The sequence below is a fragment of the Drosophila sulfurigaster genome, chromosome 3, assembly GCF_023558435.1.
Source record: "Drosophila sulfurigaster albostrigata strain 15112-1811.04 chromosome 3, ASM2355843v2, whole genome shotgun sequence".
In the NCBI taxonomy this organism is placed as follows: Eukaryota; Metazoa; Arthropoda; class Insecta; order Diptera; family Drosophilidae; genus Drosophila; species Drosophila sulfurigaster.
The window spans coordinates 49,196,874-49,218,769 of NC_084883.1; the positions used below are offsets into that span (position 1 = coordinate 49,196,874).

The 21,896-nt window shown below is 39.7% G+C and overlaps 3 protein-coding genes and 1 long non-coding RNA gene across 6 annotated transcripts in view; 2 read left to right on the forward strand and 2 right to left on the reverse strand.

Moving 5' to 3' along the window:
* LOC133840951 (uncharacterized) overlaps positions 1-21,896 on the forward strand; it is a 191,585-nt gene that overhangs the window by 101,868 nt on the left and 67,821 nt on the right. The window lies entirely within an intron of this gene.
* Positions 274-11,238, reverse strand: LOC133844044 (formin-J-like). The gene is made up of 3 exons (XM_062277864.1): positions 10,942-11,238; positions 4,110-4,258; positions 274-4,049 (listed from the first exon to the last, which is right to left on the reverse strand). Exons 2-3 carry the CDS (start codon positions 4,239-4,241, stop codon positions 501-503), a joined length of 3,681 nt encoding a protein of 1,226 aa, XP_062133848.1. The 5' UTR covers positions 4,242-4,258; positions 10,942-11,238; the 3' UTR covers positions 274-500.
* Positions 16,869-18,446, reverse strand: LOC133843340 (mitochondrial import inner membrane translocase subunit TIM50-B). Its single transcript, XM_062276846.1, has 2 exons — positions 18,121-18,446; positions 16,869-18,054 (listed from the first exon to the last, which is right to left on the reverse strand). The coding sequence occupies exons 1-2, from the start codon at positions 18,283-18,285 to the stop codon at positions 17,029-17,031; spliced, it is 1,191 nt and encodes a 396-aa protein (XP_062132830.1). The 5' UTR covers positions 18,286-18,446; the 3' UTR covers positions 16,869-17,028.
* Positions 19,286-21,886, forward strand: LOC133844046 (ATP-dependent RNA helicase p62-like). 3 transcript variants are annotated; one of them, XM_062277868.1, is made up of 5 exons: positions 19,286-19,622; positions 19,695-19,769; positions 19,819-19,902; positions 19,961-20,736; positions 20,802-21,886. In XM_062277868.1, exons 1-5 carry the CDS (start codon positions 19,553-19,555, stop codon positions 21,690-21,692), a joined length of 1,896 nt encoding a protein of 631 aa, XP_062133852.1. In that variant the 5' UTR covers positions 19,286-19,552; the 3' UTR covers positions 21,693-21,886. The 3 variants fall into 3 exon arrangements, with proteins under 3 accessions (XP_062133852.1, XP_062133853.1, XP_062133854.1); XM_062277869.1 differs by having other exon boundaries at positions 19,695-19,763; XM_062277870.1 differs by having other exon boundaries at positions 19,695-19,757.

The following is a 21,896-nucleotide window of genomic DNA, read 5'->3' on the forward strand; positions in this document are numbered from 1 at the left end:
AATCTGGTATATTTTAACTCTATAGGATATATTGAGTACCATATAAATATATCAAATATACAATTAAGTATATTTTCGGATTTTTTGTGGTATAGTATTTTAGTATATTTCGAAAAAATACCGCACAATTTAGTTTTTATTTAAAAAGTAGCTTTCGTACTTGTTTAAAGATGATCTACAATAAATACTTTCATGATGATACTGTGTAAAAGGAAAAAATAAATGGACAATCCGACAGACGGATGGCTAAATTTGCTTTATAAATGGATGAAGCTATATTTTATATATAGTAAAGTTTATCAGAAAATATACGAACTGTTGGACTGAGCAACTTGATGGCTAACACAAATACTCTTTGAAGGCTTACCACAGCAGCTGTGGCAACAAACTCGTAATTCCTTTTTTGCGAAGGGTATGTAAAAGCCGCCCAAAGCCGACAGCAAGCTGACAGGCAGCCAAAGCTGCCAGGTTAAGGTCAAAGGTTATCGACGATTAGCTAATTACAGTGTCATGCATACCTTGCTCTGTTGTCTTGGCTGACTAATGGCTTCAGTTGTTACTGTAGCTGTGGCTGTTACTGTTGCTGCTGTAGCTGCTACTGTTGCTGTTGTGGAGACGACACTTTGAGCGCCAGCCGAGTCCTCGCTGCGCGCATCGTAGAACACGTCGTCGTCTTCCGCTTCCGTTGCACTTTTGGGCGCCATTGTTGCACTGCACTTGACTGGCATTTCCGGCGTTGCAGCTAATGCAGTTGCTACTGCTGCTGTTGTTGCTGTTGTTGGTTCTGGCAGCGTTGCAGGAAGTGCAGGCGGCTGCAACTTGGCAGCCAGCGTTGTCGTTGTGGGCGTTTCGCTCGTCTCGCTTTCGAGTGAACGCGACTGCGATTTGGTGTCGTCCTGCAGTCCCTCCATGTTGGCCTTCAGCTCCTGCAGATCCGAGTAGGTGGCCGGCGATGGCGGCGGCGGCGCTGGAATGTCCTTGCGTCGTTGATTTGGCAACGGATTGCTCGAGTTGCCATGCGATTTGCCACTGTTCGAGCGATGATGTCGCTTGCCAGCTGTGCCAGTTGCTGTTGCTGTCTCGTTGGTTGCTGCTGTTGCTGCTCCGGTTGCTGCTGTAGTCGATGCTGCAGCTGTGGCTGGCGCACTGCGTTCGCGACGCTCTTCCTTGTGCTTGGACTTGCTTTTACTGCTGTTGCTCTTGGGCTCATCTTCGGCGCGACTTTGACGCTTGGGTATTGCTCCTGTGGTGGAAGCCACGAGACGATCTAGCGATGGATACTCTCGCCGCTCGGTGGGCTGCGGCTGGCGCTTGCTGGGCGTGGGCGTGGCATCTTCAGCTGCCGTTTGTGGTTGCTGTTGTTGCAGACTTGTGCGTGGCGCTGGCGTTGGCTTTAGGGTTGTTGCTGTTGCAGTTGCCGTCGAGCTACGTCCTTTGCTCAGCGGCAACGTTGTTACCACCAGGGTTGACTCCTGCGGCTGCGATACCGAACGCTTGGGACTTGCCTTGGGATTGTTGCTGTTGGTGTTATAGCTGTTGCTGTTGCCCGTGCGATTGATGCGACGCGTTGATTCCAAGCTGTTGTTGCGCTGCATCTCCGATTGATAAATGCTGCGCTTCACATCGTTCACATGCTTGAAAAAGTCCATCGCATACTTGTTCTGCTTCAGATCCATTTGTGGCGCTGGCTGTGGTAGTAAAGGAGCCGAAGCCTGCTCGTAATCCGCTGGCTCAGCGGGTCCACTCGATGGCAAAGTGCCAGCTGCTGTTTTGCGTGGAATTCCGCTGCTGCCGCCACGTGCCATTGATCCATAGATGTCATCAAAGTCAGAGCTAAAATAGCTCGAAGAGCAATCACAATTGCGACACTCATAGTTGCGACAATTGTCCGAGTAGCTGCACTTCTCCCCAGGCAAACCATTGGCCACGCCCATGCCAGCAGTGGCAGCAGCCATCACTCCGCCATCCAAACTGCAACGACGACAATCATAGCCAATGCGACAGCTCTCAGTGCTGCCAAAGTAGCGTCGCTGATGCGCATTGCCGTGGGTCGAAAACAAACTCGAGCGATGCGGATAGCGATGCGTATAACGCTGCGAATTATCGCTGCTTCTCAGCGAAAATTCACTCAGTATCGAAGCACGTGAATCGCTTTTATACATCTGCGGAGATTCGAATTGATCCACGAGTATCTGAGAGCCACCAATCGGACGACTGGCGGCATACATCAGCGGATGCAACGGCTGAGCACCAATGGCATAGTAAAGATCTCCAGTGCCGGGAGCAGCATAAACATTCGCCTCGAGGCGAGCCATTGTGTTGTATTTGTGATAGGGCAGCGAATCGCTGGACGAGGATGATTTTGTATTCAGGCGATGCACTGAAGCGCTGCCCGAGCCATTCTGATAGCTCACAATGTAACCCGGTTGCTGTTGTTGGCTATGATGTTGCTGCTGTTGCTGCTGTTGTTGTTGTCGTCGTGGTGGCAGCTGCGCTAGCAACAGGCTGCCACCCACCGCATAATGCTGACCATAAGTCTTGTGCGGCGCCTGCTGCTGATAGAAGCTGTTGTAAAGCTGTTGCTGCTGCTGCTGTTGTTGTTGCTGTTGCTGGTGGTGATGTTGCTGTTGTAGTTGGTGGTGCAGCTGCTGCTCGCTGGGCGTGGTCGTGGCCGAGGTGGAAGTTGTCGCCGACGATTGCTGGAATTGCAATATGGGATTGTATTCACCAGTGATGGCCACGGGTGTTGTTTCAATTTTATAGACACCCGGATTGTTGGGATTGTACGATTGAAACTCGAGTATGTGCGCAGCAGGTAAACCACCTGCTGATGCTGCTGCTGCTGCGGCGCTCGTTTGCTCCACGTGCTGCACATTTTCTGTCAGTTGTTGCTGTTGTTGTTGCTGCTGCTGCTGGGCTACGTTTGCGGGCAAACAATACTTGCAATTCTCTTTGCTGCATTGCTGCATGCACAGCTCACAATCCGCATAGACGCCACCAGCAGAGGCATCGCTTAAGCATTGTTGCTGCTGTTGATGTTGTTGTTGTTGTTGGTGGTGATGTTGCTCCTCATCAGATTGCACCGCAGCAACTGCTGCTGTTAGTTGTTGTTGCTCTGACAGACTATTGTTGTCCTGCTTGCTACTGGCTGCTGTCTCCTTAAAGAATATCTCCTCATAAATATTCTCCTCGCTTCGCGTATGCAACTGCTTCACATTGCTGCTGCTGTTGCTGTGGCTGCCGCTGCCTTTGTTGCTCGTTGTCTGCGATGCGTCGCCTGCACTGCGCTGTTTGTCCAGCTTCTTGGAGCTCTTTAAGCCCTCTTTCAACAGATAATAGTTAAAGCTTTTGATACCAATTTCGCCACGCAGAAATCGCCGTCCAATTGGCAGCTTGGCTGCCGTCTCCACGGGCATTGTGGCTGCCGAATTCTGCGCCGAGCTGCGCAACGAATATCTATCATCATCCTGTTCGGTTGCCTCCAGATATTGTTGTTGTTGTTGTTGCTTACTGCTGCGATTGCTGCGCGACAATTCCTTGCGACTGCGAGCAGAAGACTCGGTGGATTGTTGTTGTTGCGATTGTGCAGCCTTGCGGCTGTTGTCCAAACTCAGATTGCGTTTCTGTTTCGAGCTGCGTTTCTGTGCCGACAACGACTTCTTCTCGTTCTTCTCACACGCCGCAGCCAAACTTCGCTCCAGGCTCAGCACGCGACGCGTGATGCTCGCCTCCTTCAACGGCTCCGGCGGCTCATTGTCCGAGCTGCTCGACTCAAAGTCATAGTCCACATTAATTGCAGCTGCATTGCTGCTGCTATTGTTGCTCGTTTTGAGCGGTTTATTGACGGCATATTTAAGAAAGTCTTTGGTCAACTGACTGCGTTTGCCCAGAGAACTGCTGCTGGGCATTGGCTCCGCACCTGTGAGCTGCGACGACGATTTCCCCGAGATGCTGCTGCGTCGCAAGGGGTTGGCCAGGTGACTGATGTCCTCGGTGTAGGCGGGATCATCATAGATGCGGTCACGCACCGTTGTCGAGCGGTCCTTGGACTGTAAAAAGGAGTAAAGTTAACAAATTGTAGAGAGAAATATTTAGTGCTAGACACTTGCCTTCACTTTCGTTTTCTTGCGACTGCGATGCGGGGTGGCAACATCCGTTAGCTTAAGCAGCTTCGGTCTCAGGGGACGTTTCGTCGATTTGGCACGCTCATAAGCCAGATCCAAAAAGGTTTCCGTTGCCATACTCAAGCGTTAGCTAGCTGTAAAGAGAGACAGGAAGAAAATAAATCATAAATTCGGCAAGAGTTTCTAGATTATCGTTTGATGTTAACTTTGCCGCCAACGGCAGCAATACCTTGGAGAAGTCAACAAATTAAGCAGCCAGCAGCCGACAGCCAGCAGCCAACAGCCAACAACCAGCAGCTGGCAGGAAGCGAGTAAACAAGCCAAAGCACGTGCTAGACAACAACAAAGTTCTGGCCCATTAACTGGGCCTTTAACAGCCAGCCAGTCAGCTAGGCTCTGAGCCAAGTGAGTTCAAGTGTTTTTGGCCAGGCGAGTGTGAGAGAGAGAAAATAAAAAGCGTTAGGTCTATATCGCATGTGTGGGGCAAACGAAAGCCCAAGGAAATTAAAAGAAATATACAAAAGTGTCCCAAGGAGACACTTGAAACGACCTTGAAGGCAACACCTACCCCCCAAATAACAAAAAATGTTGGCCAGGTGCTGTTACTGATGTTGATGGTGTTAGGGATGACGTTGGTGTGGATGCCACGTAAGTTAACCATTTGCCATTCATGGCGAGAAAATTAGTATGTGCAGTGTACCGTTGGCACACTTAAACATACATAAGGCAATATGTACGTGAGAGCCTCTTTCTGTTGTTTGCCCTCCCTACCTCCCTCCCTCCCTCACAGCCTCCTCCACTCAGCTCAGCAAACTACTTCTGGCAACTGCAGCACTTCGGGCAGTTCATCATATTTCACACACAACATGAACAAATATGAACACTAAGACATGACTTTAAGAGACCTGGCACAAATATTGTGTGCGTAGGAATTTTAGATAAATATAGTATGTATAGGAATACAAAGCAAAGAAATAGAAAAGCCTGTTCGATAAATAAATGTAGAGGAAAAACAGAGAGATAAATAGTGAAGTGTGCTCGACTTTGGGAGACCTTAAAAGCACTAATATTTTACAAGTTTATTCGTACTACAACATTACTATAAATAAATATATATATATATTTATTATCTATTATCTATTTATTTATGTTTACAAATAATGAACATTGCTTTTAAGATAAATATAAAACTACCAACAAATTCTTAAGGAGCTATCGCTGTTCTTATTCCTGTAGCTTTAGTTTTACGTATAAGTATATAAAATCCCATAAGAAACATTACAAAATAAAAGTTCAGAACAGTTTGAACTCTTCTTCTTAAACAGATTATTAACATTAAATAAAAATATATTAAGAATATACATTCATATTGATATATTATTTATGTCTTTATATAGCAGCCAATCATAAAATCTTACAATTACCATTATTTGAGATGACATAAAGATCAAACAACAAAACATAGAAATAAAGTCAGATTATTGAAATTAAATGAAAGGAACATGTTTACTGAAAATAAGGTATTTAAAGAGTATTTAATTTCACTACACATTTCTCTACAATCTGCTATATGAAATGAAAAATAAATCTTTTTTATTGATGAGGTTTTAGTAAATATTTTTGTCCTCTAATAAAAGTTTGTATTTTATGCTTCTCGCATTGGTATTTCATTAAACCGACTAAATTGGCAAATACTCCTTTTTCTTCTCCCTTTTTTGTAAAATTTCTTTTCATTTATAAAGTAGAAAAGGAAAGTGGAATGTCATAGCGAAATTCTAAAACAAACATAATCTGCGTAGACTAAACTAAAGTGTTGTCAGCAAATTTGATTGGATCAGCTGTTATATTTTCTGAGCTATGGGTGTTAAAGCTCAAGGACAGACAGACAGACAGACGGTCAGCCAAATGTCGCCATAGAATCCCGTTTTTGGTGGATGCCTTCATCTGCATGTTACACAAATTCCCACACACTCCAAAGACTCTTCTTTCGTTAAGTGTTGGGTCGCGCGTAAAAGAAAGAAGAAAAGCAAAACTTGGGCTTAACACAAGATTTGCTCAGCACTTGTATTAGTAGTCCTGTGAGGCTCATCCTCGCTCTCTCTGCAAATTATTTGCCTGTAGTCTCTCGCTGTTGTGTTTACTCATTGTGTTACGCATAATGAAATTGACTTGTGCTCTTCGAATACATAACTAACACACTATACCATATACGAGTGTAGTATATGATAGAAGGAATCACTACTCAACTCCTTTTTTGCTGCGCTGCTCCTTCGGTTTATGTATTCTGCTAAAAACGTCGCATGTCATAATGTAAGTGGCGGTCGATAATGTTTGTGTTCCTTCTTCTACTCGTATCAGATGCTAGCAAACGGACCGAATGCACACCCTTCCCTTCCATATCCTTCACATCCTGTGTGTCTTCACTGTGACAAAAGATTCGCTTTTGTGTGTAGGTTTATCGCATTTCCTTTTCATGCTGTCGCATTTTACGTCCCCAAAATAAAGCATTATTATAATTATTGAATGAAATGTCTGACCTTTTTGGCTTGGACATAATATAAAGTGTATTTAAGTTTCGTTATGATGCGAGCTCTATCAGCATATTTCCCACTCTTGTGATTTATTGTAATCAGCACGTGGAAAACAAAATATTAAGGCCAACCGAAATGATGATGGCGATGGCGACCTTCGCCTTTCATTTTTGGGGCCATTTAGTTAGTCGCTTTTTCGACTTGTTTTTTAATTCACCTTCGCATTTTATGATAAATGTCAACAGAAGAAGAACAGAACAGAGAAGAACCCAAACTTTACACAGGTCTCTGTCTGTCTGTCACCCATCAAAGCCTAGATAATGAGAGTTCATTACAGTTTCTGGGTCTTCACCTTCCTTTCTTTTTGGCTTTCAAAGACTTCGATTGCCACCCCAAAAGAGCACAAACAGTGAGACAGCGAAAGCGACGAGACCTTTCAGCAATGTCAGATTGTCAATTTGCTGTAATTTTATTTATATCGAACTTACTTTTTTTTACAGCTGGAACACACACGAATTGCTTCATCCGAGCCTGTGTTTTTTTATACCCGCTATCCATAAAGTAGAAGGGTATTATAACTGTGTGTGTAACATGCAGAAGGAGGCATCTCCGACCCTATAATAACTATAGTTATTTTTATTCCTGGTTGCAATCAGTTAATAATTTTGGAAGTTTTTTTAAGATATACGTTTGTATCGGCAAAAACGCTTTCTCTGTACGAGTCTTAGTTGATTTGGCTGATAATCTGGTATATTTTCCACTCTATGGTATATTTATAATTTTAAATAAATATACCGAAAAATACTAAAATATACCAAAAGTTTTATATTAATGTACGTATATACCAAAAACATATCAGTTGGTATATTTTAGTATTATTGCGGTATCTATGGCGATGTGTCGATATACGAATATACTAAAAACATAGACTTTGGTATATTTTTAAAGTAATGCGGTATATTAATTTGGTATACTTCAAAATGAATACTGTACTGTTTTGATTTTATTCAAAATGGGTAGAGGGCATCTCACACTCAAGCAGATTCGATTCTTCATTATTATAGTTTTAGTATTTTTATGGTATATTTATTTGGTATACTTTAAAATGAATACCACACTATTTTGCTTTTATTCACAATAGGTAGCGGGTATCTCACAGTCGAGCACACACGACTGTAGCCTTCTAACTTGTTTTTTATTGTATTTTCTTTGCGGTTTTCAATTCCATTGAAGAGATAGAAAAGAGAAATGTTGTGTGTCCACATGCCTAAGTTAAGCTGCTTTTTCGGCACAGAAATAAAAGGTAGCTGCAGACAGAGTGCCGCTGACAGTGAATGACAGTCACAAATGACTGTACCCACCTTGCCACGTTGCCACATTGCCACGTTGCCACCTTGCCACAGCGTCATCATCAGCAGCCAGGGAATGACACGCGAGTGACAGAAATCAATCCCAATTTGCTTGTCTCGAGGGCAGCTCAACACGGCCAAATAATTAAATTAACTTTCAATATGATAAACAGACAAATATTAAAGTAATTCCATGAATACACAAATACGCGCGTAAATTGACCTTGAATACGTGTGCTACAATTCCCCCCTTCCTCCACACTCTCCTCTCTCCACTCTCACTCGCAATTTCCATGAATAAACCTATGTACAAGTTGACGTGTTCTAGGGCAGCGACAACACCAACAACAACAACATCGTCGACAACAACAACAAAAAGTTGACACTCAGCGTGCCAGCAATTTGCATATGCATAATTTTATCTCTTCATTTGCCACATTGTGGCACAGACAAACAACGCTGACAAATGCTTTGATGTTAAGTGCAAACGAACAACAACGAGAACAATCTTAAAGCTCTTCAACCAAATGAGAAATCTATGTTATGCTCAACCGTAAAAGAGGCTTGCTTAAGCAAGAATTGAAAAACACTTTAATATCGATGGGAATTTGTTCTATTGGAAATCAATTTGGTTTACTGGCTATACACTTAAGTTCAGATTGGAAATTCTTATATTGGAATTTAAAATCAGATCTAAATTGGAATGTTTTCTACAAAAGTTAATGTACTAATACCTTCATTGATAAACTGAATCGATAAACTAATTCAAACACATTTTCTATTTGATGATTGTATAAGTAAAATATTATATTAATAATTGCCAAAATGTCATAAGAGCCTAAGGAATCAAAAGATTGGATTGGAAGGAATCAAAAGAAATGGAACTACATATCTTTTTTATGCTGATGCTTTTATAGAATACTATTTAAAAAACTTAAAAAATTGATCAATAAAGTAAATTTAATATTTTATTCATTCATTAAACATTATAAAAATATAATGATTTGATAAAATTGAATCGATATTAGTTTATAGGTAAAAGAAATCCAAAACGAAAATATAATACATTTTCAAAAGCTTAAACAAATTTTATAATATGGAAAATAGCGTGAAAACTCAAAATATGTTAATTTAAAAAAATCTAATAATTTATATATGTCAATGAATAGATTTAATTCTTTGTTAAATATGGTATCGTAATTCCATATTAAAAAAAAAAATTTTAATTTATATCCCAATATTTAATTTATATCCCAAATCAAACAACCTAATGAAATTCATATAAGTTTAAATTTTTGAAAGATGTTGAATGGAAAACAATATTTTATAATGGTGCCTTATAAAATATGTCTATATTTAACAGTATTATTAATATTTATTAAATATTACAATTATTGTAATCAAAAAGGTTTATCCAATTATAAAATATATTAAGTCAAGATAAAAATGCAGTGAGAAATAAAATATTTCATTTCATTCCAAATAAAAAACTTTAATGCGGGAAACATTGATTCTGCATTTGAATCTTTGACTTTTTTAGTAAACAATATTTATAATACTTATATTTATAATAAAAATAAGTAACAATATAATAATAATATGTAATTATCATATAATAATAATCACAATCATATTTCGTTCCAATAAAAACCATAATTAACAATCATAAGCAACATGATATCGTTCCACATTATATCGAATTTTTAATAAAAAGTAAGAAATTGTGAAACAGATTCAAGCAGAATAAAATCGTTTGAAAAATGATTGTGTCGCATTGAAAGGAAATAAGAAAATAAGTAAACAAATCCGTCCCTTTTTGTGCTAGTCGCACATAAGATAGATTAAAGATTGATGGCTCAGTCAGGTATTTCAGCCATTTATGAGCTTTCGAAAAGCAATGCAGATATTATTACCACAGCTTAGATAAGCCGATTATGACCATAAATAATCGTTTATAAGAATAGAGACCATTTGTATTTATGTAGCTATATTTACGCAGCTGCCCCCCCAAAACATTATTTTTGTGCTAATAATTTGCAATGCTGTTTTTCTAACAAATCCATTGGTATTTCACATTCTTTGTTGTTGTTGTTGTTGCACCATGTTTATGCGGCACACTCCGAGTGTGTGTGTATGTGTGTGTGTGTCGTAGTGTGTGTGAGTGCGCGCACATTGGGCCTGGTTGTAGAACGAAACGAATATGTTTAGGGTGTGGCTATGGCGAAGCATGCGAAGCTTATTTGTCAGTCCGTCTGTGTACATTAACTAATATTATGGCATGGCTTCTATATATGCATCTAACGACATCTAACGATTATGATTCGAGTGGCACTTGGCTTTGCACTCACACACACACACACACACACTCACACACACAGACGTAAGCACTGCGCACACTTTTGCAGCTGCTCAAATGTTTGGCTTACGCTTCACACACAAAAATATATATATTTGTTTTATTATATTCCGTTTGCTTGTTTACATTATCTGACGTACACACACACACACACATATATAAACACACACACCTCGGAGTCGAAAGTCAATTTGAAACGCTTCACAATAGCGCGCCACTTTAATATTTAATTGAAATTTAATTCAAGTGCAAAGACGAAATTGCACGCAAAAATTTCATAGCATACTTTTCAGCGCACCCAAAAGCGAGGCGACGTTTGTTTAGGCTTGGCAGCTGGCAGCAAACGCTGCTGATTTAGGGGCGTCTAAGGGCAAATAAATCTGTATTACGAAGCAGCATATTGTGCATAAAAGAAGAACACCAACAAAAAAAAAGCGAAGAAAGTAGCAAAAGTAGCAGCGAAAACAAAGTTGTCAGCATACACAATATTTTGGAGCACGATTGGATTATGTTATTGGGAAATATGTAGAAGGAAGCACTTTAAAACTGTGGCACACACACTAACACACACACACACATACCAAAGCATGTAGCAGCTTTCAATGGGAGCGGCTTTTAATTTTCGCCAATTTGTTTGTTGAATTTTCTTAGCTGATGCTTTATTGTTATGTTGCACAGCGAAGATAAAAGACACGAACACTGTGACAGTTTAGTCCTTTACACGGACAACAACAACGCTCACACTATCAAACACACTAAGCACAAACTTTGTGCTCCACTCCGAGATACGAACAATCTTTCTTCACTTTTTTGTACTTTTCTTTTTGTTGAGGGAGCCCAAAACAACTGCGAACACGACACACAAACGCGACGTCCGTTCCGTCAAAACTGAATAAAATTTGCGTTGCGGCGTTGCCAAAAGCTTTTCGCCATATACTTACTCGTAAATCTCACAACAACACAAGCGTAGTTTTTCTTCTTTTTCTTTCTTTTGCTTTTTTTGTTGTTGGTAGCAGTGCGTGTTGGAGCTTTCGGTTAAAGCAAGGCGCTGTGCCAGTTAGTGGCAAACAACGAGATGCGACTCAAAGCGCGAGACTCAAAATGCTGGCTATCTGCTTTTTTGACGTTTGCCTAGTGAAAGTGAGGCAGCTTCGGCTTGCAGCAGCAGCATCTTCTCTCTATCTCTCTCTCAGAGCATCGACGCATGCGTTGGATTTCACAGCCTGGTTCTGACATTTCCGAGTGCGAGTGGAAACGCAGCGCTGCATATTACACATACGCAACGTTGACAGCGCAGAACTTTAAGCGCGTACTTGTTGAGGCCCAAGCGGAAGTGCGAATGTAACTTAAAGTAATTTACATTTGAATAAAGTTTAAATTAGCAATACTTAAAATAAATTCTTTTAAAATTAAAATTATGTTTTTAAGCTTTCAATTTATTATGCTTTAGTTTGCTTTGAAGTTGACTATTTTAGTAAGCATTTGTTTCACTTTGATAAGGATAAAGGCGGATATCCCTATCATCCTTTTTGGCAACATTTACAACTCGTTGCAGCTTCAATGTTGCCGCAGCAACTTTTCCCCTTAAAGCTGCGCATCGCTTGTTGCTAAACCTTGTTGTTGATTGTTGAGAAAAAGTCGTTTGCCAATTGTTTTGGCACGTGGTCAACTACACACACACACACACACACTCGCACACACACTTACAAGCCGGCAACATGTTGCTGAGTTTGCGTGGGCGACGCTAAATTGGCCACGTGTGAGGCAGCTCTACACACACACACATACACGCAAAGTAAGTATGTAACTTTTGGTGTGCGTGTTTGTGTGCGTAAATTTGCTTTGTTTTGCATATTAGCACCTACAATTGTACATATGTATACACATCTATATATTATATAGAGATGTATGTAACATTACGCTTCATCTGACGCTGATTATGTTTATTATATGCCGCTGACTGTGGTTTGTCCTGCTTCTGTCCTTGGTGGCAATTGTGAGCCTTGCGGCTTTGGTTTCTGCTGCTTGCTGCCTGCTGCCTACTGCTGCTGCTTGCTACATGTTGCATTGTTTTTCATTAAATCAAAATGCCAACTGCCAACTTAAGGAAAAATTCATACGCCTGTCACTTCAAGTTGTACAATTTAATTTGCTAGCACTCGTCAAAAAAGGGCTACACATTGACCTATGACCAATATAAAAATAACTGACACAAACACACACACACAACACTCACACACACTCGCTCATATATGGAACAAACTGTATGGACATTCTGGCAGAGTTTCTATCAAACCAAAAAGCAGCTTAATAACATAATAGAATGAATTTTTGCAGAGAACTTTTGTTCCACTTTTTGTATATATACCCTGTAAGCATATATGTACACTAAAAGGGTGGCAATGACTGAGCAGATTAAGCAAAAACTGAAGGTGTAACTTATATTTCTTTAAATTTTGAAAGTGCATCAAAAAATTGAAATTTTTGAAATTATAAAACACAACTTGATTTCAAGAACATTTGATTGAAATCCAATGTCAATACGAGAAAAACATCTTATACTCTCGAGACCACAATTTAGAAAGATTAAAAATGATTGCTTTATATTTTATTGTTTTTGTTGTTTTTACTGTCTATGCGAATTATGCTAGTGCGGGTCTTAGTTGATTTGCCTGACAATCTAGTACTCTATGGTATATTTTGAATATATTCAATATTAATTTAACAAATATGATATATGGACCTCCGTATATTTCAGTATATAACATTTGGTATAATTGAGTATTTTGCGCTATATAACTTTCGGTATATATAAGTATTTTGCAGTATATGCAAAAGTAAACCGCAAAATTGAATATCTTGCATATATCGCAAAATTCTAAACATACCGAAGGCTATATAACAGAAATAATAAAATATTCCAAAAGATATATTCGGTATATTAATATTGTACCATATTTTGCTATACTTTTGTTTTTTGTAAAATGTATAAAGGGTATCTCAGAGTCGAACACACTCGACTGTAGCTTTCTAACCAGTTGAATATTTATATTTTATTATTTATTCAGCTATTCAACTTGACTTACTGTGCTATAAGCAAAAACAGTTAGATAAAAGCTTGAAGGAAATTTCAATTATGTCGAGAAGTTTACTAAATTCTAAAACTAGTATTTTTTATTAAATTATGAGCATTTTTCAAATTAATGTTCATAGTTTTAATCATTTGATTTTAATGTGGAGTTATTTTAAGAGCACATTTTTTAGAATGAATGTTCATTATTTTAGTAAATGATCTTTGACAGTATAAAAATTAGTTTTTTCCTGAATTTCAGATAAGATAACAACAATGTATTTGTACAGGGTATATTCAGTGTGCAATCCTACCCCAGAATTGCGACGTATTCTTAAACATTGTTGTAGTTTGTTTTGTTCTCGATTTTTTTTTGTGCACACAGAAATCGAACGAAAAACATAAACGGCATGTGAGGTCAGCCCACTGAAGGGATAAATAACGAAATTTATGCCAGGAATCGGGCACGGTTTGAGTTTAATTGAATAGATGGATGGATGGATGGATGACAGGCAAGACTGAATGACTGACTGACTGAGTGTGAGCGAGAGGGAGAGGGAGAGCGGAAGAAGAAGAATGGCGCGCCAGCTTTGCCAGCCCACATAGCCTTTCAGCTGGTAAAAATAATAAATAAGTACTTACACAAAGAGAAAGAGACAAAATGTGTATGTATGTGTGTGTGAGTTTGTTTGTTTGTGTTTGTGGAGCAGCAGCAGCAAGACAATCTAAGTCACTTGCCCCAGGAGCCAATGAAGCTTTACTCTCTCTCTCTCTCTACCCCAGCTCAGCCCCGATCAGGCGACTTATTGTTTTCAAATGGCTTTTGCTAAATGTGAAAAATTCGTGGTGTTCGATGATTGAATTTGTACAAATATTTATCTAGGAGCAGCGCAGAAACAGAAATTTAATACAACTTATTAAGGCAAAAGTGCATGAATGATGCTGCTTTTCTCATCATACATAATTTATTCAACTTTTGGTGAGTGTAAAGTGTGAATATTCATTTATCATTCATTCAATACGTGTATTCAAGCAAGCAACGAAGCGAATGCCATTTGTCATTCTAACATTTGCTTCCGCTCTGGGAGAAATTATTCGTGTCGCGTTGTGTGTGTTTGTGTGTCAGTGTCACTTATATAGATTTCGATTTCAGTTAAAACCACTTTACAATTCAAACATGGATTCGCCGTATCTCTTTGTCCTGTTGCTCATAGCTTGGCTATTCCTGGTGCTCTACACCTGTAAGCGGCAATTGGATTTCCTTGCGCGCTCTCGTAAAATTTGCAATGTGAAGAGATTGCAGTATGAAATACGCAAGAATTTGAAGAGAGAGCAAGCGACTTTTCACACTGTCAGAGATTTGATGCATTCCAGCATGCTAAAGTCGAAGGAAGGTGTAAGTGAACTCATCGCAGAGGATGAGCTGCAGATTCTTCAGTTTCAGATCAATGCACAGCTCAGGAAACTCGAATATGCGCTCGAATTTGATGCCATATGATGACTAAGTGTGTAATTCGGGGCGTATACTTACTACAAATGGATTACATAGATACTCAAAGAAAATTCTGCAACTGGTTTAAGAGAACTTCGAAGTAGCTATAGCTTTGACTTTGTGGTATTGAAAATAAATGAGAGAAATTAAAAGTTACTTGGCTAGCAGATGACATAACATATATAATATAAACAAAGAACTTACTAACAGCTTAAGAGTACTATGAAGTAACTAAGCGAAATTACACGTTCAGCTTTTATCAAAAGAGAAATGTGGAATACGGGGCTTATACTTGCTGTTGAAAATATTGTAGTAAAATTAAAGGTTAATTAACTGACATAAAGAATATTTTAATGATAGACCTACAAGCATGTTAGATACAATTGGTTTTTGAAAATAAATAAGTGGCAATAAAAGGTATTTGAATGATAGATTGCCGTTTCAACCATTTAATCAGATCTGAAAAGTAACTTAGCCACAGATATGATAGTTTTATTGTTGATCATTTAAGAAATATGTATCTAAAAAAAAGTCTCCAACTCATTTGAGAGAACTACGAAGTAATTAAGCAGACTTAACAGTTTTAGCTTAGGTCATAAAAGAAATTTGCCAATAATGGCGTATACTTGATATTGCAAATAAATGAGAAAAATTAACTACGAGCTTTTAAGATAGAATCTGAGTGTTTCAGTTTGCTATTCAGTTTGTATTTGAATACAAGATTACTGTTCCAAAAGAACAGTATGCTCTTAAACCATTTAATCTGATCTACGAAGTTACTAAGCTACAAATTTGACAGTTTTGGTTTTGATTGACAAAGTTTTGATTGTATATATAAAATAAATGAATGCAACTAAGTTTCCGTTTTTGTCATAAAATAAATGTGGCCTACATTGCGTGTACTTGATATTGTAAATAAATGAGAGAATTTACAAGTTCATTTACTTATTAAATATGTAAAGGAAAGGTCTTCTAATAGTTAAGCTAGGAGCTTTCAAAATACAAATTTGAGTGTTTTAGTTTGCTATTGAAAATATATGAGTGAAACAGAGCATTCAGTCGGCTCTTAAACCATTTAATCTGATCTACGAATTAACAAAGCTACAAATTTGTCAGTTTCAGTTTTGATTACCACAGAAATAAGAAATGTGGAACATATATTTGCTTTTGCAAATAAACAAATTAAATTCCAAGTTAAATAACTAACTGTGTAAGGAGAACGTGGAAACGCGGTTAAATTACGCGGTACTAATACTAATACAGAGAGTTTCAGGTTGATATTGAAAATAAGGGAGTGAAATTAACAGGTTTTTGATATGTAAGTTTATCATCTCAAAAGAACAGTCTGTTCTTACCACAAAGTAGCCAAGCTGTAGATTTTCATTTTCAGCTTGGTCATTAAATAAATTAGGAATGGGGGCGTATACTTGATATTGAAATTTTAAAACTAAAATTAAAATCTGACTATATATACATATGTATATAATAAGATAACTATGAATTAACTTAGCTACAGTTCGCAAAGTTTCATTTGTGATCACACGATATATTTGGCGTATACTTGATATTGCGGCTGCTAAAGATTCTGAAGTTAAATCGAAAATGAAGAATTTGATCAAATTCAGCAGAGCTTTTCAAAAATTAAATTAGCAGTAATTTAACTAGCTAATTAAATATAAAAAGTTAGAGACTATTTATGGTTTAATAGACCTATGAAATATACATACACATTTCATGTAGTTGATATTGCAGACCTCTTTGATCAAAAGATAAATACTTTATATTGCAGTTCAGATGAATAAAAGGTTCAAGTTCCGTAATCATGAACAACTTTGAGAAGAATTGTGCAACACAATTCAAAATAAATTAATGACATAAAATGGTAAAAGATAAAATATAAAATAAAATCAGACAGTTTTCACTAATCTACTAATTGAACCGTTTCTGTTTTTATCATACTTAAATATATATATATATCTTTCAGAAATCATTTGTTAAGTCACAACAATGCAACAGGAACGTAAAGTAGAATTCGAAAAGCCCCCACAAAAAAAGAGAGAGAGAGCGAGTGAAAGGCTTTTCCACTTGAGTGAAGTGTTTTTGTTCTCAACGCTTCATAAAACCACGCGACCAGTTCTTAACCATGGGCTTTGGTTTATTCAGTTTCTCGATTTCATCCGCCTGCATTTGCTCCGATAACTTGCGCTGATTCTCACGAAACTGGGCGATTGGCTCCTGGAATTGATTGTAATAATGCAGGACTTCACGCACATCGTCCACATCGCTGCTGCCGAGCACGCTCAGAAATGATATCAGATCGAATAAAGTGGTATCATCATCGTTGCCCGACCAACGGGGAATCGAGAAGGTGTTTCCCGGATGCATTTGCGTCGAGTTCTTGTCCCAATCAACGACGACCACACGCTTGAGATCGCGATTCAAATTATCCAAATTCTTGACGTGATGTCCGCCCACAAAATGCGTGGAATCTCGCACCAGACGATACATGATATAACCATGAGGATCAAGGGCGTCGAGCAGTGGAAACACAGTCATTCCCTGCTCAGCGGTGTACACAACGATTTCGAAATATTTGGAGCACTCGCGTAGAAAGACATCGACGCCGGGACGTTTCTTGAAACGCCAGCCCGTTTGATAGGTCCAATCCGGATGGATTAGCAGATCTTTGACCTCGAGTACCAGCGTGTAGGGTGGCTGTACGTATGGCTCCTGGAGCGGATCAGGCAGTAGCTTTTGGCTCGAAGGCTCCTGGATGAACCGTTGGAAATGATTAAAGGACTTGAACGTGCGTGCCAAATACTGTTGCATCGTTGGCAGTGCGCTAAACTCATCGATCATCTCGTTGCCCTGCTCATCGACGGTTGGCTTACCAAAGAAGTAGATAGCCCAAAATGAAAGGAGTACGCCTCCAATGCCAAAAAAGGCGAATCCAATTTTCATACGCTGCCAGGCGCGCTCCATTTCTTTCAGTTCTTCCTCCTCCTCTCGCTTGCGTCGCGCACGACTCTCCTCGTCATCCAACTCCATCGATGTTTGCGGAAATAGTTTTGACAATATCTGCGTCGATGTTTTCTCGCATGTCGAGTAATAACGATGAACGAAATACATCCGCTCTGGGCGAGCAATGTAACTGCTATAAATACTCGTACTCGTACTCCAATGCGGTATACTACTCGCCCCTCTTCTATCCTCTGTGCATTTGATGCCCGCCTGCGCGTTGAACATGACACTATTGATCATGGTTTGCCATAATCCCGATGTGAGCGTTCGAGATGTGTTTATTAGCTTGCGGCTGAAGCGTGCGCCCCTATATAGCATACGCCCTATTGCGATTGGAGTCATTTGCTAAACTGCAACGTTTGTCTGCCGATTCAAATAAATAAGACTATTTTTCGATATTCAAATTAACGAAATGGCCACTAATAAATTTGACATTTTTGTATAATTCAACCGAGGATAATTTTACACATTTTTTGTGTAGCTTGCCCCAAAAACTAACAGCGGTGACAGGTAAATAACGATTGCTACAAAGTGTCTTCGTTAAGTTGAAGTTACTAGCAGTTTCAAATATTAGCGCGCTTATAAAAAGCTGCCAACTCGGTATTTACATTTTAGCTAAGCTCGCGTTGCCACGCTGTAAAGTGCATGAGTGTTGCCACATCGTTGAAAACAGTTTTATGTGGTTGAATAATTTATGATGGCAAAGAATAAACATGAATAACAAAAAACGATGTACCGAAAGGGGTTTTCAATGGTTTTAAAAACAAACTAAATTTTAAATTGTACAACGCAACACAATGAAAACATAACTGTTGCTATATAATATAAAAAATACCAGAAGTCTTTTTTGGTATATTTAAATCTGCTGCCACTCACCAAATTTTCTTTCATCACAATTAGTATGATAAATGCCGTTACTTATTATTAAATTTCACTTTTTTTTCTCAAATTATTGATTATATTTGACAATTATTTACGCATTACAACGATGACAGTCGAATGCAAATTAAACTGTTTTAAAATCGTATAGATTTCGGTGAAAATTACGCCAAGATGATTACAACTCCGCGCGTTTTTTGCAACCATTGGAAATTTTGTAATATTGCACTAAAACCGTAACTAAATGTTAATTTTTAGATTTTTTTTAAGTTTACTGTTAACACTCATTAAATGGATCACTTTTTGTAAATAAAAATGTCTGCCCTCAGCTAAAATTTAATTTTTGTAATAACGACTACTTTACAATACGCACGCACTAGAAAAAATCGATGTTTGCCATAAGCAATCGATATTTTAACTATTGCAAAAAAAAATATATATCGATAGTGTCAACGATGATTCTCCACCTCTACAAACAACAAAGCACACATAACTGTGCAAATTTTTTTTGAAGCTGTCTTTAAACAATTCATATTAAATCGTATTGTTACGTTGTCAGCTTAACAACTATATAAAATTTATTTTAAACTGCTAAGCATAATTTGTGTTGTATTTAAGTTTAGCAAAAGAAGAAGAGAAAAGCCAAACAAAAGCTGGGGCAGGTTCAAAACAATTATTACGTTTTTTTTGTTTCGTTTGTGCCTCAGCCGCTCTGCTTAGAGAGTAAATTATGTCGCCACCTCGACACGGTGGATTTGGTGGCGGTGGCGGTGGCGGAAGTGGAAGTGGCGGCGGAGGTGGTATGTATTGCTCAAGCTTACAAAAACAATAAATCGACATAATTTTCTTATTGAGCTCATCAATTATTACAGGACGTTCGGGCTTTGGGGGCTTTGGAGGCTTCGGTGGCTTTGGAGGCGGTGGTGGTGGGGGAGGTGGAGGTGAGTGTCATGTTAATCTATAAAGCATATTTAACAAGCTGATAAAATATTTTAGTACGCTCGGGACGCATCGAGAGTCGTCAACGTCGCAGTGGCGGCCTAAATCGTGGAGCTGGTGCAGTGAACGATGACTTTAACAGTGAGTAATCTCATAACTCATTATCTACGGTTATCTAATCCATACTTGACCTTTTTAGGTTTGCACAATGTCAACTGGTCGGACATGCGATTGCAACCGTTTCAGCGCAATTTCTATCAGGAGCACCCGAAAACACGTAATCGACCACCACAGGAGGTGGAACGTTATCGTGGCCAGCATCAGATCACAGTGCGTGGTGCCGCACCCAATCCCATACAGTATTTCGATGAGGCCTGCTTCCCGGACTATTGCATGCATGAGATACAACGTCAACGCTACGCAGAACCGACTCCAATTCAAGCCCAATCCTGGCCAATTGTGATCTCAGGCAACAATCTCGTGGGTATTGCCAAAACCGGTTCGGGCAAGACGCTGGCATTCATCTTGCCCGCCATCGTACACATCAACGGGCAGGAGCCGTTAAAACGTGGCGATGGACCCATTGCTCTGGTGCTGGCGCCCACCCGAGAGCTGGCGCAACAAATCCAATCGGTGGCCAACGATTTCGGTTCCAATGCGTATGTGCGCAACACATGCATCTTTGGCGGTGCACCACGTTCCAAGCAGGCCAACGATTTGGAACGTGGCGTGCAGATTGTGATTGCCACGCCGGGACGTTTGCTGGATTTCTTGCAAGGAGGTACCACAAATCTGCGACGTTGCACTTACCTTGTGCTGGACGAAGCGGATCGTATGTTGGACATGGGCTTCGAGCCACAGATACGCAAAATACTTGGCCAAATACGACCCGATCGACAGATTCTCATGTGGAGCGCCACTTGGCCGAAGGAAGTGCGACAACTGGCTGAAGATTTCCTTGGCAACTATATGCAAGTGAGTGGTGAAGTTTCCCTTTAAATTGTAGAGGTTTTAACTCATAATTCTACTTGTTCAATTAGATTAACATTGGCTCCTTGGAGCTGTCGGCTAATCACAATATACGTCAGTATGTGGAAGTTTGTGCTGAGCACGAGAAAGGAAGCAAATTGAAGGATCTGCTCTCACACATTTACGATCAGGCCAGGGAACCGGGCAAGATCATCATATTCGTTGCCACCAAGAAGAAGGTCGATGAACTGGCGCGATTTATCAATGCTTTTGGCGTTGGCGTCGGCTCCATTCATGGCGACAAATCGCAAATGGATCGCGACAATGTGCTCAACGATTTTCGCAGTGGACGTGCCAACATATTGGTGGCCACAGATGTGGCAGCGCGTGGTCTTGATGTCGACGGGATTAAATATGTTATCAATTTTGATTTTCCCCAATCGTCGGAGGATTACATTCATCGGATTGGACGCACAGGACGCAAGCATACGACTGGCACTTCCTATGCGTTCTTTACGCGAAAAAATGCCAAATGTGCGCGAGCTCTGATTGAGATACTGCGCGAAGCCAATCAGAATGTGAACCCTGAGTTGGAGTACATTGCTCGAGAATCCGGTGGAGGCGGCAGCAATGGACGCAGTCGTGGCGGTCGCGGTTCTGGGCGACATAATGGAGGAGGTGGTGGAGGTGGCGGTTTTAATTCGATGAACGGCAACAGCGGTGGCTCCAGATTTAATGGTTATGGCGGTTACGGCGGCAATCGCGGCAACCAATCATCAAACACAAACATGAATGGCATGCACGATCAGAGGCCAATGATGCGTTATGGTGGAGGCGGTGGCGGTGGCGGAGGCGGCTCCTTTGGTGGCAACAATGGAGGCTACTCCCAACGGCGACAACAGATACTCGAATGCCGCACGCCATTAGAATTAATTAGTTTTCTGTTTGTTTTTTTATTGTAGTGCATTATCAACTTTATAATTTGCATTCAACTTTTTCGTTTTACATGCCCATTTTCTTCGCCCATTTCGTATTTATTGTGACTGCAGTTGAATGCAGTTAAAAACAAAACAAAAAGATTCTCAAGCATTTGTGCAAAATGATATTACAAAGAAATAAAATAAACAATTTTATAAAGGTCCAAATGAAAGACAACTACGAAGGCG

Coding starts and splice junctions, on each gene's coding strand:
- LOC133844044 (XM_062277864.1), bottom strand. CDS start 4,241: ATGGCAACGGAAACCTTTTTGGATCTGGCTTATGAGCGTGCCAAATCG. Junction 4,050..4,109: donor GCAAGAAAACGAAAGTGAAG/GCAAGTGTCTAG, acceptor TCCTTTTTACAG/TCCAAGGACCGCTCGACAAC.
- LOC133843340 (XM_062276846.1), bottom strand. CDS start 18,285: ATGACTCCAATCGCAATAGGGCGTATGCTATATAGGGGCGCACGCTTC. Junction 18,055..18,120: donor GCACAGAGGATAGAAGAGGG/GCGAGTAGTATA, acceptor GCTCGCCCAGAG/CGGATGTATTTCGTTCATCG.
- LOC133844046 (XM_062277868.1), top strand. CDS start 19,553: ATGTCGCCACCTCGACACGGTGGATTTGGTGGCGGTGGCGGTGGCGGA. Junction 19,623..19,694: donor TGGAAGTGGCGGCGGAGGTG/GTATGTATTGCT, acceptor CAATTATTACAG/GACGTTCGGGCTTTGGGGGC. Junction 20,737..20,801: donor TCCTTGGCAACTATATGCAA/GTGAGTGGTGAA, acceptor TTGTTCAATTAG/ATTAACATTGGCTCCTTGGA.